This window comes from Limulus polyphemus, unplaced genomic scaffold (genome assembly GCF_000517525.1).
Source record: "Limulus polyphemus unplaced genomic scaffold, Limulus_polyphemus-2.1.2 Scaffold522, whole genome shotgun sequence".
Taxonomy (NCBI): Eukaryota; Metazoa; Arthropoda; class Merostomata; order Xiphosura; family Limulidae; genus Limulus; species Limulus polyphemus.
In genome coordinates this window covers 264,822-278,088 of record NW_013666132.1, presented here as the reverse complement: position 1 = coordinate 278,088, position 13,267 = coordinate 264,822, and the positions used below count along the sequence as shown (strand labels likewise).

The 13,267-nt window shown below is 29.8% G+C and overlaps 1 protein-coding gene across 4 annotated transcripts in view; it reads right to left on the bottom strand.

Annotated features, from left to right (window-relative positions):
- Window positions 1–3,361: 3,361 nt before the first annotated feature.
- Window positions 3,362–13,267, bottom strand: part of LOC106458845 — a 129,401-nt gene continuing 119,495 nt past the window's right edge. For all 4 annotated transcript variants that reach the window (XM_013918399.2, XM_022385195.1, XM_022385194.1 and 1 more), the window contains 2 exons: window positions 10,985–11,071; window positions 3,362–4,592 (listed from right to left, as the gene is read on the bottom strand). In XM_013918399.2, coding sequence (XP_013773853.1) covers window positions 4,542–4,592; window positions 10,985–11,071 — 138 coding nt within the window. In that variant the 3' untranslated portion in view covers window positions 3,362–4,541. The remainder of the gene's footprint in view (window positions 4,593–10,984; window positions 11,072–13,267) is intronic.

The following is a 13,267-nucleotide window of genomic DNA, read 5'->3' as shown; positions in this document are numbered from 1 at the left end:
GTGATAAAGCCTAAGAGTTGACTGTTACTTCTGGTAAGGTATTGGTTTCAAGCAATATTTTTATACGACTTCACAAGTAGCAAAGCCTTTAAAGATTATGAAAGTCACATTATATGGCCTCATTAGCTGTATCAGACCTGCTAAGTGCTAATAATTACTTGGATGATAAAATTATAAATATTTTTTATTTATAATAATAGGCTAGGTTTGACACATGTTTCACTTGGATGATGACTATTATTATTTCCATAAATTGGGAGATAAATATTTAGGCCTTATAACAACTATGATTTTTCACAGGTCCTTCAATATTTATCATTCCAATTAGAGTACATTCGTTCTAGTTGGCTTAGAATCTTTTTTATCTTCAGGTGTTTTCCGGATCAGTTTGTGATGGATTTTCTTTTTTTCTGTCTTAGTTTAACTTTTAATCTTTATTCTTTCAGGAAATCTTTGCCAGCACACAACTGGCTTTTCAATATTGAAAAACATAACAAAACATTTAAAGCTATTAAATATGACTAAAAGTAGACACAAACCACTACAAGAATGACTTTGACATCATGGCTGTATATGAAAATCTTCTTATATATTTAAAATATTACAATAGTTAATTTTGATGACAATCTGTATTTGTAGGGCATACTGTATACTTGTGATGCAAATCTATTTCATTTTATGTGCTAAATTTTCAATACACAGGTACAACTGTGATGTTTATTACGTAACATATGACAAATTTAATTATTAGTATATTAAGTTACTCTTCTTAAGTAATTATTTTCCTTTAGCATTGAATTTTTAAGCATGTGTTTCATGAAATTGATTTCATTTGAGTAATAAAGTAATTGTAATGAAAACTGAAAAGAATTAACACTAAATTTTGTACTTTCTTTCAAGGTGATTGAACAAGAACATATGTTTTGTGGTGTTTAGAAGTTCCTTAACACTAAGTTAAATTTGTATATGTCTCTTTGAACAGAATATACAATTACTCCTGATATGCATTCATTAAAAAAAACTTAAATTTATTTCACAACAAAACAGGTGAAACCACTTAATGACAAAAAGTATTTTATTGGGATGAAACAGATTACAATAGTAGTGAATAAGCTTCAACCACTGTATCTAATTTTCATTCATATATCTTGATTAAGAGAATAAAATAAAACAAACATTTATATAATTAATATGAGAGTTGGGAATAGTTCAAAAATTAAATTTTTCTACTATTATTTTGCAACTTCACAAAAACATGTACATCAACGTGAAACAGTCTTACCATCCTACAAATTTGTCATCAAAATATCAAGAAATTTGAATGTTTCTTTTCCGTTGAAATAATTTCAGTAGCATTAAAACATCATCAAAAATGGTTACTAATCTAAATTTAAGTTCCTGGTTTTAACCTCTAGACAAATTAGGAATAGTACTGTTTCTTAACAAGATGTTTAGTTTTTCTTTTGTACAAGTAGTTGCAATACAAAAATCATTCACTGTGATTTCAACAATAACACTGTGATAAAAATATTATGTAAAGAATTTATAAAGATGATACATGTTGTGGAAAAGATTATGGATAAATATCTTGATGATTGAATCTAAGTTTCAAATGGACAGCAACTGCCTGTTGTAGAAACCTACATATGTAGAGGACGGAAGACTTTCGAAACGTCGTCCTCTACATTTGTAGGTTTCTACAACAGGTAGTTGCTGTACATTTGAAACTTAGATTCATTATGAATACTCTGCCTAAACAACCTATCAAAGATTACATCTTGATGATTGTTTTTCTGAAACAGCAGTCACAATAAAATATGATTTTCCTTATCTTCTGTTAATTTGAATCATATGAAAACACCCTCATTGTTTAACCCATTTGTCTGAATTTAAACTTGTATCGTGGGATTAATTTCATGTTAAAGACCTCCACAATTAAAAAGTTTGTAAAAATTGTATCAATGTTTAAATGTTTCAGTACCTTTGAATGTTATTCATTTCACATCAGAACAATTAATCCCTTTTGGGAAAAAGCTAGATTTTTGTCTTCCTGCTTTTATATTTAGAAGAGAAAAAAAAATACAATAATGCTAAACATGCTATTAAGAAAAATTACACAAAAAATATAGATCTCAAAGTAATAGAAAATCAGTTTTTTCAAAATATTTTAAGTAAATATATATAATCTATTATTTTGATAGCATATTTTGCTTCAGTGTTCTATTACAACATCAATTATCTTCCAAACTTTTCAGGATTTCTTTTGTAAACAACCATGCCATAGAGCATTCAGCTCATTAACTCCTTTCCATGTAAAATGTATACATATGTATTATGTTAAAAACAGACAAGGAAAAAAACAGGATCTCTCTTTGGTCTAAGGAAAAATAGAAGAAAGAAAACAAACCAAAGTGCTTATAAGATAACAAGGATGATTTTATTTTAATACATATTACTTGTTAATGATATCAGATTTTAAAAAAAGCTTCTCACCTATTCTGAAGACAGATCAATTAATAGTTTCTATAATTGTAGAAAGCAATAAAATACAACATTAGAAGTGAGAAAAATGTAATACAAGCTTGAAAACTTAGTTTACAATGTAACATCTCATTCTGTAGTCTTTAGATTGTAAAATCCATTTTGATATGAGCTTTGGATCCCAAAAGATGAAGAATGTGTAATAAGCATACATAGGTCAAGTTAAAAGAAGTTATTTTAACACATCAAAAAAAAAATAATGTGTAAGAGACCTTGGCACTCAGCTTATGGTGGTTCACTCTAACCTATTACTGTGTAACAGAGTGAAACAAGAAACATATACAGAACTGACTTGACCAGAAAAATGCTCCTCTTATTAAAAAAACTGTAAAGTATTGTTGTTTCTTTTGAAACAAATTTCAGATCAACATCAGAATGTGCGGAAAAAAAATTACAGTTAAAGAGTTAATAATCTTGCATCTACCTTTACCAAAAATCTGTTATAATAGTTTAGAAGTATTTCACTAAAGCAAAATAAATTCCAGTAGGTGATTTTTGGCATGGTCCAAGAGTATTGTGTATCTTTTGTAACTCTGAAGAGTGATGAGTTCACAGTACATGTACTGCAAATTATAGTTATAGAAAAGTTACTTTTCACAAGTAAGTCATATACCATAAAGAAAGAGCAGGAAAGGGTAAAATAAGTGCACATGAAAAAGGTGTATTCTTTGCTTTTTTTTTAGCCACAGGAGTAAACAAGATTTGGAAGGAAAGTTTCAACATGTTATTTAAGAAAAAGGATTAAACATTACAGAAAGTGACCAAGCAGTGTGGTTAGACAAGTCTGTAGTAACTGAAATTCAAATAACATAGATACATATCTTATTTTTAGTTTTAATCAACATACTAAAGAAAAGGTACAAGTTTATACACATGCACCTTTATAATGTTAAAAATCACATAAAACTATGGATATTACAGAATTACAAAAGGAACCAGGAGTTTTACTTTGAAAACTTTATTGATATTTCGATCATCATCTGCTTTTAATTTACTGCAAAGAGCTAGAAAATGTCAAGTAATGTTCAACATTTTTGATTTAAATGATTAATATTTAACACTGAAAATTATAAATATAAATTACTTTTGTCTTATTTTATTTTAGTGCACAGTTAACTGAACCATAGATTCTACACATTTTAACACTGTATGTGATTAAAATTATAACTGCCTCGCAGGGGACTTAACTGTAGGTAGAATATTTTGATGTTATAAATTATGTTAATATCCTAATAAAATGCATGTTCTTTCTTAAAAGACAGTGTATAAAGAGAAGTTTGTGAACTGGACATTAAAACTTTTGCAAAAGAAAAAACAAAGAAGTTAATAAAATTACTAGTTCTAAAATTAAATATTCAACATACAACTACAAAGATGTAGATACATAAGTCAGCATAAAGTAATAAGTAAATCCTTTCACTGATAAACCTGTGAATACAAAAATGTTAATTAAAACTATATGATTACATAAAAAATACAAAAAGTGAGGATAAGTGAAGTTTTGAATCAAGCATTTTCACTTTCATTGAAATACAGTTGTCATTACACACAAAAATTCTTAAGCCTAATGGAGAGCAATGTTCGTTCATGTCATACTAAAAAATTCTCTAATGTGAGATATAATAGATCATAAGAAAATGACACCAAAAATCAATGAAATGATAATCAAACTTCAATATATTTTGAATTTTATTTTACATCAAATCAAAGGTATATGCACCAATACACATTATTTATTCTATTCTAGTCTAACATAACACATATTTTTGTCTCAACATCATGGAAATGGAGAAAGAAACCATAAAGTAGAAAAGTATGTGTATTAGAATGGTTTGCATGATTAGTGATGGACTGAAACATGACACAAGGAAGATGTAAAACAAGAAAACAAACATATGGACATGTTTAAGCATGATATTTTAATGTCTCACAATCTTTTCACAATTTCTTTACTTTTATTTGGATGTATATTTATAAAATATTTTGGTAGATGACACTTGTCACCTCTGTTTTTCACACTTGTTCCACATTTCCACCAATTCACCATACATCTGTTTAAAAACAAAGAAAATGAAATAAAAATGTAGTTAAATATTTATACTGATGGTGCATTTACACACATCCTAAAATTAAATATGCAATCAACATGTTACTTCAACAACAGTACTAGCCTGACTAGGAGATTAAGTAATTTTAACAATCTTAAATACTTCACGAGTAAATCCAAAAAAGCACATTAAAGTTAAAAAAAAAGAATGAAAATAATATAATTCAAATAAACTATAAAACATAATAAAGATTTTTAATGTTGCCACTTATTTGACTTCTTAGCTTAGCTTAATAGATCTGAAAGCCTAATGCAAAATAAGAAACATTTGAAGTACATGTTTTCTATTGACTAACATACAGTTTCATAATTATTACTGTAAATTTCACTTGAATTCCACATGGAACAAAATTAATATATTATTATTCACAAGTTTAAATTATGTTTTAAATTAAATGTAACAAATTGCTACAAACCAAATGCCAAAAGCTGGTGAAATTGGAAAAACAACGGGCCTATGAATTGTCATTAAAATGAGTTAACTGCAGATTTTATTTCACATTCCTCTTAATTTTTCCATTGCAACGTAGTGGGCAGTGACTTGTGGGAGACGAAATAGATCTGACTTTTTACACATGTATGATTTTGAGCTGCAGTGGACAAATTAAGAGGATGTGGAAAAAACAAACATCTGCAAATATTTTATGTTATGCTCTTTCAGTTACAATAATATGATATGTTTCTATGGTCTTATATGTTAACTATTAATGTATGTTGTGCAGTACAGGATATCTTATACATCACTACTTACCTACATTAACTATTTATTCAAATAATTTTGAAGTGTGAATAAACAATAACCTAAAAAAAGAACTTAAGGAAATTTTCTATTTACATATTGGTCTCCATATTTTTGTTGATCATATTTTAGTGTTCATGGAGAATGTGGCAATGCATCTCAGTTTTGCTAAAATTTGTAGAATTCGTAACTGTTAAGTTTACACATCATTAACAATTTCTGGAAAGAGAAACACATGGACAAAAACATTACTTTGGCTTCTTCTTATGGGTTAAATAGTTTGGAGAAAGATATTGAACAATTCAATAATATTCTCAAAAGACCCTATCCATCGGCACCAAGTGCTTACATATATAACAGTTGGTGATCCCAAAAGAACACATTAAACTGTAATGAAAGTTCTCAAAACAAGTCCTATAATATCTCATGCATTAAGGCGTGAGAAACTGTCGGTGGATGAGCCCCAACAGGACAAACTGTACTGCCAACAGGTGATGCAGTGAGTAATAGCTGTTAATGAGAACAAGGGGTACAGTAGGAGAGACCCTCTTCAAGAGATGAGTTGCAGAATCAACCATGGATTAGTAGGACCCATGAAGGAGATGTGGCTAGGATCTTCATTCAGCAACCCTTGACTGAGGGCTTACACTTGCCAGTGTGTGTGGCTCTCAGATCCCACTGGCTAAACTGCACTCCATCGTATTGGACTGTCCAGTTCGAGATGGACCACGAACTTACCCACAAGAGATTAGCATTGAGACCAAGTGTACATGTGGTGGAGAAAAAGCAGATCACACCCCTTTTGTTCAAAAGAGTAGCCAAGGAAAACCTCAATCAATATACAAGAATATTTTTAATGTTTTATTTTCTTTTCTAATTCCTTATCTTTTATTATTTATGTCAACACACTCCAACGGGTACCTGCAATTGATAAACGGTATAAATGGCAGAGATACCTTACCTCCTGCAAAATCTTTTTATACCCGCTTTGTAAGGTAAGCCTTACAGAGTGAGGTAAAGCTTTGGTTAATTTATAAAAATTATTAAACCTTTCAAATACGAATTTGAAAACATAAATATTGCATAATTAACTAAAATATAAGAGTAAAACCTAAAAAAATTTAACTGTCACTCTAGTTATAACATATTTATATAAGGAACAATGTTGGATATAAAAGACTGTTTAGTGCGAGTGTTATTATTTAGTTTATTTAGTGATTTAATATTTAATGATTATTTACTTTTCATAACAAGATAGTTAAAAGTAATTATTTTAAAGGTGATAGTTATGACAAGTTTGTTTGCATAACTCGGTAAGGGTCATATGTTGTTTGTGTGGTTCAACTGTTGTAGTGTTGTTGACACCAAGTTACTCGAATCTTTGGTATTTTTCTCTCTCATTACCTTAAGTGAGTATTGTTACATTATAGTGTCGCTCACATAGTTTACAGAAAGTTCGAGGCTTCAGTGAACAATTTATAAATATAGGCAATTAAGTGAGTGCAAGATTTTAAAGTAATTGAATCAGCCTGATGGACTTCTGACAAGAAAAGGGAATTATTTAGTTTTAGATAAAACTGAATTTCCTATAGAGTATAGAATTTTTGTTCATACATCCGTTTCTTGTTTGTATTTATAGCCAACAAGTCACAGACACCTACTGTTAAAGAATCCCAACCTACATACTTAAAACCCTGACAAACAATTGAAGTGCTATTGTGAACAAAGCAGCCAACAATAGTACACGCAGCTACATCTACCCGATAACAACTTGGCACCAATCTCAAAACAATCACTGTTTGATTATAGTGTAAAATGAGCTCTTCCTAATGACTATACACATGTGTGTCAAGTAGCTACATGCGAGTTGTAAAACTCAAGGGAAAGTACAGAAGGTGGGCATTCAGCCAAACAACTTTAACCCTACTGAGAAGGATCTTCCTATGGTCACAAACCATGCATCACGTTTGTAGACTTACATTCCAAATTTTATTGAAGTACTATTTTTGAATGTATATCAGTAAGTATACTATCAAGTTGTAGATTATAATTAAAATTTTAGTATTATACATTAGTTAATTTCTAAATTTCAAATTAAATATTAAAAAAATCCTAAAAAATTATTTTTGTGTGTCATGTGGTATGTTGAATACAGCATTGGTTCAGATTAGGTATTTATGCTGTCCAAACTAGGAACTCAAATTACTGATATTGAGAAGCTAAAATATAAAATAAGAACCTCCTATATTTTCTATTTGCTGAGATATTGCTAGATTTAGTGAATCAAACATATTGGCCCCACCCACTTCTTTCCATTTTAGGAAAGGCTTGCATACACCTACTTTTGTTTATGATGTGTGAATAACCAATCGAAAGCTCAGAAGGTCCCCCATGTGGTTCTCTGAGCATTTGCAAAGTATTTACACTGGAAACTCTCTTCATGGTAGATTTCAAGTGGTAAGGTAAAACATTATTGAGCTCGAGAAATCATACTTTTTTAGACCAAAATACAGCTTAGCAAATAAGTCTGAGAAATTTTAGTGGAATCTGTGGTATTTATATAGTAATTTGTTATTTTTTGTTATTTTAATATGCATATATAAAACCTAAAAAAAGTAGTTTATTTAACATTCTCCACATGCGAAATTTGATAAGGCTTAGCAAATTATGGTAAGCTGCAAACAAGTACAAAGTTTGTAACTAGAAGAGAAATTGTTATCTATATTTCTTTATTTACTGTACTAAGAAATATACCTGAAATTAAAGAACTTATTTGTAAATAGTACTAATGTATATGCATACATAATGTGTTATAACTGAAATGAGATTGTATTTTACAAAATACTGGTCCACTAGAACACAGCCAAGACAGGTCACTTTGTAAAGGCCAGTTTTATATTACTGGATACAGTAACATGAGTGCATGTGCATTGCATCATTCAACTTCTGTAACATTAGTCAGACAGTGTTGAAAGGTCAATAAAATAAAAAGTAATAAATTATTATATATGTAAAATGTTATGAAATTTAAACTATTTAGAAAAAACTTTTTTTGTTTGTTTTATAATTTGTTGTAATTCTTGAATGATAAAAGCTTAACTTATATCTATTTCCTATTTTTATGGTGGTTATGAGGTCGGTAGAATCGACCAAACCCATACAAAGATACAACAGTGAATATAACAGTATAACAGATAAAATATATAAGTTTTTCCAAAAAAAAAAAAAAACGTTTGATAATTATCTGGAGGATATTAGGAAATTTCGCATATGAAATTTGACAATTTTCTGATGCATAAAACTATTTTTAATCTTAAAATCAAAATTACTTCGCATGTTGGTTAGTCAATATTCAAAAATAAAAAATGCATGAGCAAGTAATTAATTTTAAAAAATGTTAAAACTTAATTAAAAATCTCATACTCTGTGCAAGAATGATTTGTAATGTTTACTGATAATCTGCAAAATTTCGTGAAGATATGTGTACATTTTAAAAGTTACAGTATAACTGCTTTATGGTTACTTTCGAGAATAAGGTCTGGGTGGAATCCACCTGTATTAGAAGGGTTAAAAAATACGTGTGAATAGGGCAAGTAAATGTAGTTATTGTCTTGACAAACATTTACAAGGCTACAGTTTTGTGGTTCAAGTTATACACTGCCAAAGTTAAAATTTATTTATAGCTTGTATGTTACGTGACAACAAAACTGAAGTTTTCATTATAGCTTTCGATGTTTCTTTTGAAATAAAGGAATACAAACTAAGATAATATAAAACTCTGAACTATAACATACTTGATAATAATAATTGCATTAAAATACACTGATATACTGGTGTAATTACATTTTGAATGTAACCCAGTAACATGTGCAGAAAGGAGTTTAAAAAGTGTCATCATCAAAGAGTTAAAATGCAAACCTGAGGATCAGGCTAAATCTTTACTTGAGGAATTTCAATACTGGCTCTCACTATTTAAGAATGACTAAAAAGTTAGTTTTCAAACATATATATATTCTTAATTCTGTGGTTGTAATTGTATATTGCTTAATTCATGTCTGAGATAAAAAAATTTACTAAATGATGAATAAAAAAATGAGGGCTTGTATTACAAAAAATCTATATTATCATAATCTATCTATCTAAGCTGCAGCCATCCATCGTTGAATGTAGCTCTCCGTCAGACCAGTCCAGTATTTCCTATTCTTAGCATACTGTATCCATCCGATTCCTGCTTCTGCCACTATATTGTCCCTCCATCTTCTCTTTTGCCTTCACTTAGATCTTTTCTGCCATAGATTGCCATTCCATTGTTCTTAATGTCCACCTATTATCGGAATACCTTGCTACATGCCCAGCACATTTACATTTATTTCTTAGAATGAACCTTACTGCATCTATTATATTTGTTGTTTTTCTTATTCTGTTATTTCGTCACCTGTCTTGTAGTGTTATATGAAGTATTTTTCTTTCCATAGCTCTTTTTGTGGTTTTTCTCTTTTTCCTTATCTCTTTTGTTAGTGCCCATGTTTGGCAGCCATATGTTAAGGTTGGTAGTACACATTAATACATGATATTTTTCTTCAAAGTAATGGGGATATCTTGATCCTCTAGAATTTCTCTATGCATTCCAAAACATCGCCATGTTGCCATTATTCTTACAATAATTTCTTCCCTTGTTGTGTTTTCCATTTTGAGTTTTGTCCTAAATATTTGTACTCTGACACTATCTCCATTTCTTCATTCTTAATTTTGATGGTATCTGTGTCATGATAGTTGATCATATATTTGGTTTCTCACTTATGTCTATTTCAATCCTGCTTTCTTGCTACTGGCAATCAAACTGTATAATAAGGCTTCCATCTTTTTTGTTGAATTTGTAAAGAGAGCTAAATCATCTACAAACCTCAGATCTAATAATGGTTGGAGATGGCTTGAATGGGTAATGAAGAAAAACTTTAATGTAAGTTTAACATAACAGCAAATGTACAACGTTTTGACAAGGTTTTGTCATAATCAAGTACAAGTCTCAAAGTGGGCTCCTCGTCATCGAATTTGAAACCTTAGATCTGTTAATGTCTCACCATCTATTTTTATAATTTCATTCTCTGGCTCAGTTTGTCTGAATATTTCTCGTAAAGTTGCCGTAAACAGTTTCAGAGATACTGAATCACTCTGTCTCACCCCTCTCTCTATCTTTATCACTCATGATACCTTTTTATCAAGATGTATTTTTGCTGATGTGTCTGTGTATATATATATCTCTTAAGATTTCAATGTATGTTAGATTGATGACTATTATAGCTAAAGCATTTAATATTGCACTGTGTTCTACAGAATCAAATGCTTTTTCATAATATATAAACCCCACACATAAAAGTAAGTTGTATTCTTTTGATGTTTCTATTACTTGATTAGTTGCATGTTACTGATCTGTTATTGAAACATTTTTTCCTAAAGCCTGCTTGTTCTCTTGGTTGGATATTATCATAAGCTTCTTACAAATATTACTTATTAAAATTACAGATAACTAGACAACAGAAGTCCAACCTCATGCATATACAATAAAACACAAATAAGCAGAAAACATTGTAATTTACCTTGCTAACCCACGAAGTGTCTTCTAAACATTCTTCTAAGATGACACTAGATGCCTTACTTTCATCCCCAGCTCGCACAGTACTGACCTGTGGAATCAAAATGCTTTCCTGGAGTAAAAACCATAACAATACAGACAAAAGTCTTACTAAGAAACATTCTTTAAATTATATAGCAGCAGGTATAATTTTTTCTTATTATAGTAGTAACTCTACTGGAAATTAATAACACTCACTATGTGATACCTGAACATTGTAATACAGAATGAAGGGTATCATAATGTTTTAAAATCTGTAATTGAGTCGATTTTCTGTATACTTGTTTATTTGGTTTTGTCAATCATTTCTAATTGGTTCACTGAAGTACTTCACTGATATTAATTTAATGAGATGCTAAAATTAGTTTTCAACTTAGAGTAGGTTAAATATACCTCACAACCACACTGCCCTCAATAAACTAAAATATTGATTATTACAAAGTAACTAAAGGCATATATCTTCTCTTACTGTACAAACTACCTAACACTATGTCTGCAGACATTTCACCAACTGCATGGAAAGATATCTTAACATTTTGTTTTGATAAAAAACTTGTAGTAGTGAACATTCTAATGATACTTATGTTGCTGTAGATTTGAATGATAATAATTTAATTATTTTCTTTATAAAATTAACACAGGATTTATTTTAGGTTATCAGACAACAGTCAAAATACACAAAGGAAAACAGATTCTTATTTTTCGCTTTTAAACTTTAAAGTTACTAAAAATGCAGTATGATTTTTATAGTTATTTAATGATTTATGACATAAGCTACTTCATGTTTATGCCAGTAGTTGTAACAGTGAAAAGATGAAATTTTCAACTGTATGAAAAAAAATAATGATTGGATCAAGCAAAATATGTGTGTGTGTAACTTAATTTTACATCTTATGATGCTTTAAGTTTGGAGTGCTAAATCAACTAACATTCCAAAGTGAAATATAGTAATTCATTTGTGCCACTGTAATAACTGCATATAATTTCAAAGTTCTTCAAAGAGTAACACTAGTTGCTAGATTTTATAAGGGCATGTTTATAATATTTTGCATTGTGATGAAATTGCAAAACTTTGGATAATTGTTGAATTAAAAATTTAAATCATGTTTTATGAGACAAATTAACAGAAAAAAGACATAATACTTAAATGAGAATTAAAAACAAAAACAAATCTGACTGAAGGCAAGATTTATGAAGCTATTGCAGAAATATAGAGAGATTACAACAACAAGACTGAAGAAGTACAGAAAGACTGTAATGACAAAATCAAGTAAGTACGAAACAAAGCCAAAGACAGAATAAACCATTTGGAAAAAAGAATTTGTAAATTCACTGATCAAGTCATCCACATTCCTTTTTGCATCTGCCCACAAGTTCCAATTTAAAACATTATTACTATTGAATATGGAATACAAGAACCTATTTGGTCTACACCTAATACCACTATACTATCATTGTAGGACATTACTGGACTACTCCAGCCATGACACTATAAAATCAAGATCTGAAATTTAGCTGGCCAGTTCAACAGTACTGCCCTCCTATCAAGAAACCAATGGACTATGAGGGAAAGTACCACAGGAGATATTTAAGGCTCAGTTAGAAATAATTATAAAATCAAAGAAGAACTAGAAAGGCACTTAGTAGGTCACATACCCCTGCCACATAGAATTGATCATATTCAGCCCTAAAAAAATATGAAAATCTGTCCATATGGCCATTCTTATAAATGGACATGGAATATTTTTGGCAAGACAATGAGGAATAATATTCTACATATATCCACCAAGTTTCATCAAAATCTGATGATAGTTGAGTTATAGAGCACAAATAGTGGCCCCCACGTTAACAGACGTTTCTTTTTTTTTTCATTTTCGTAACCTTGACCATCCAAAAACTAATCACTTCCAAGTTGGGTCATAGTCCATATTTATTCCAACTTTCATCCAAATCCATTCAGCAATTTTTGAGAAATCGTGCTGACAAACACACATACACATAAGTGAAAACAGAATTCTGTCCACCTTTGGTAGTGGAGGTAACAAGGAGAAATAAACAGGAAATTAAAACAGTTGGTGATGAAAGTATTTCATTAGAATAAAGTGAAGTATTCAGTTCAGTGTTTATAATGAGACTTATCTCTTATAATAAGTTAACTGTTGTATAAGTAAGAGCTGATTTAGGAGAGGGGTCAAAGAGGGTCATTACCCCCACCCCTTTCAACTATTTCTTTCAGAAATTAAAAACT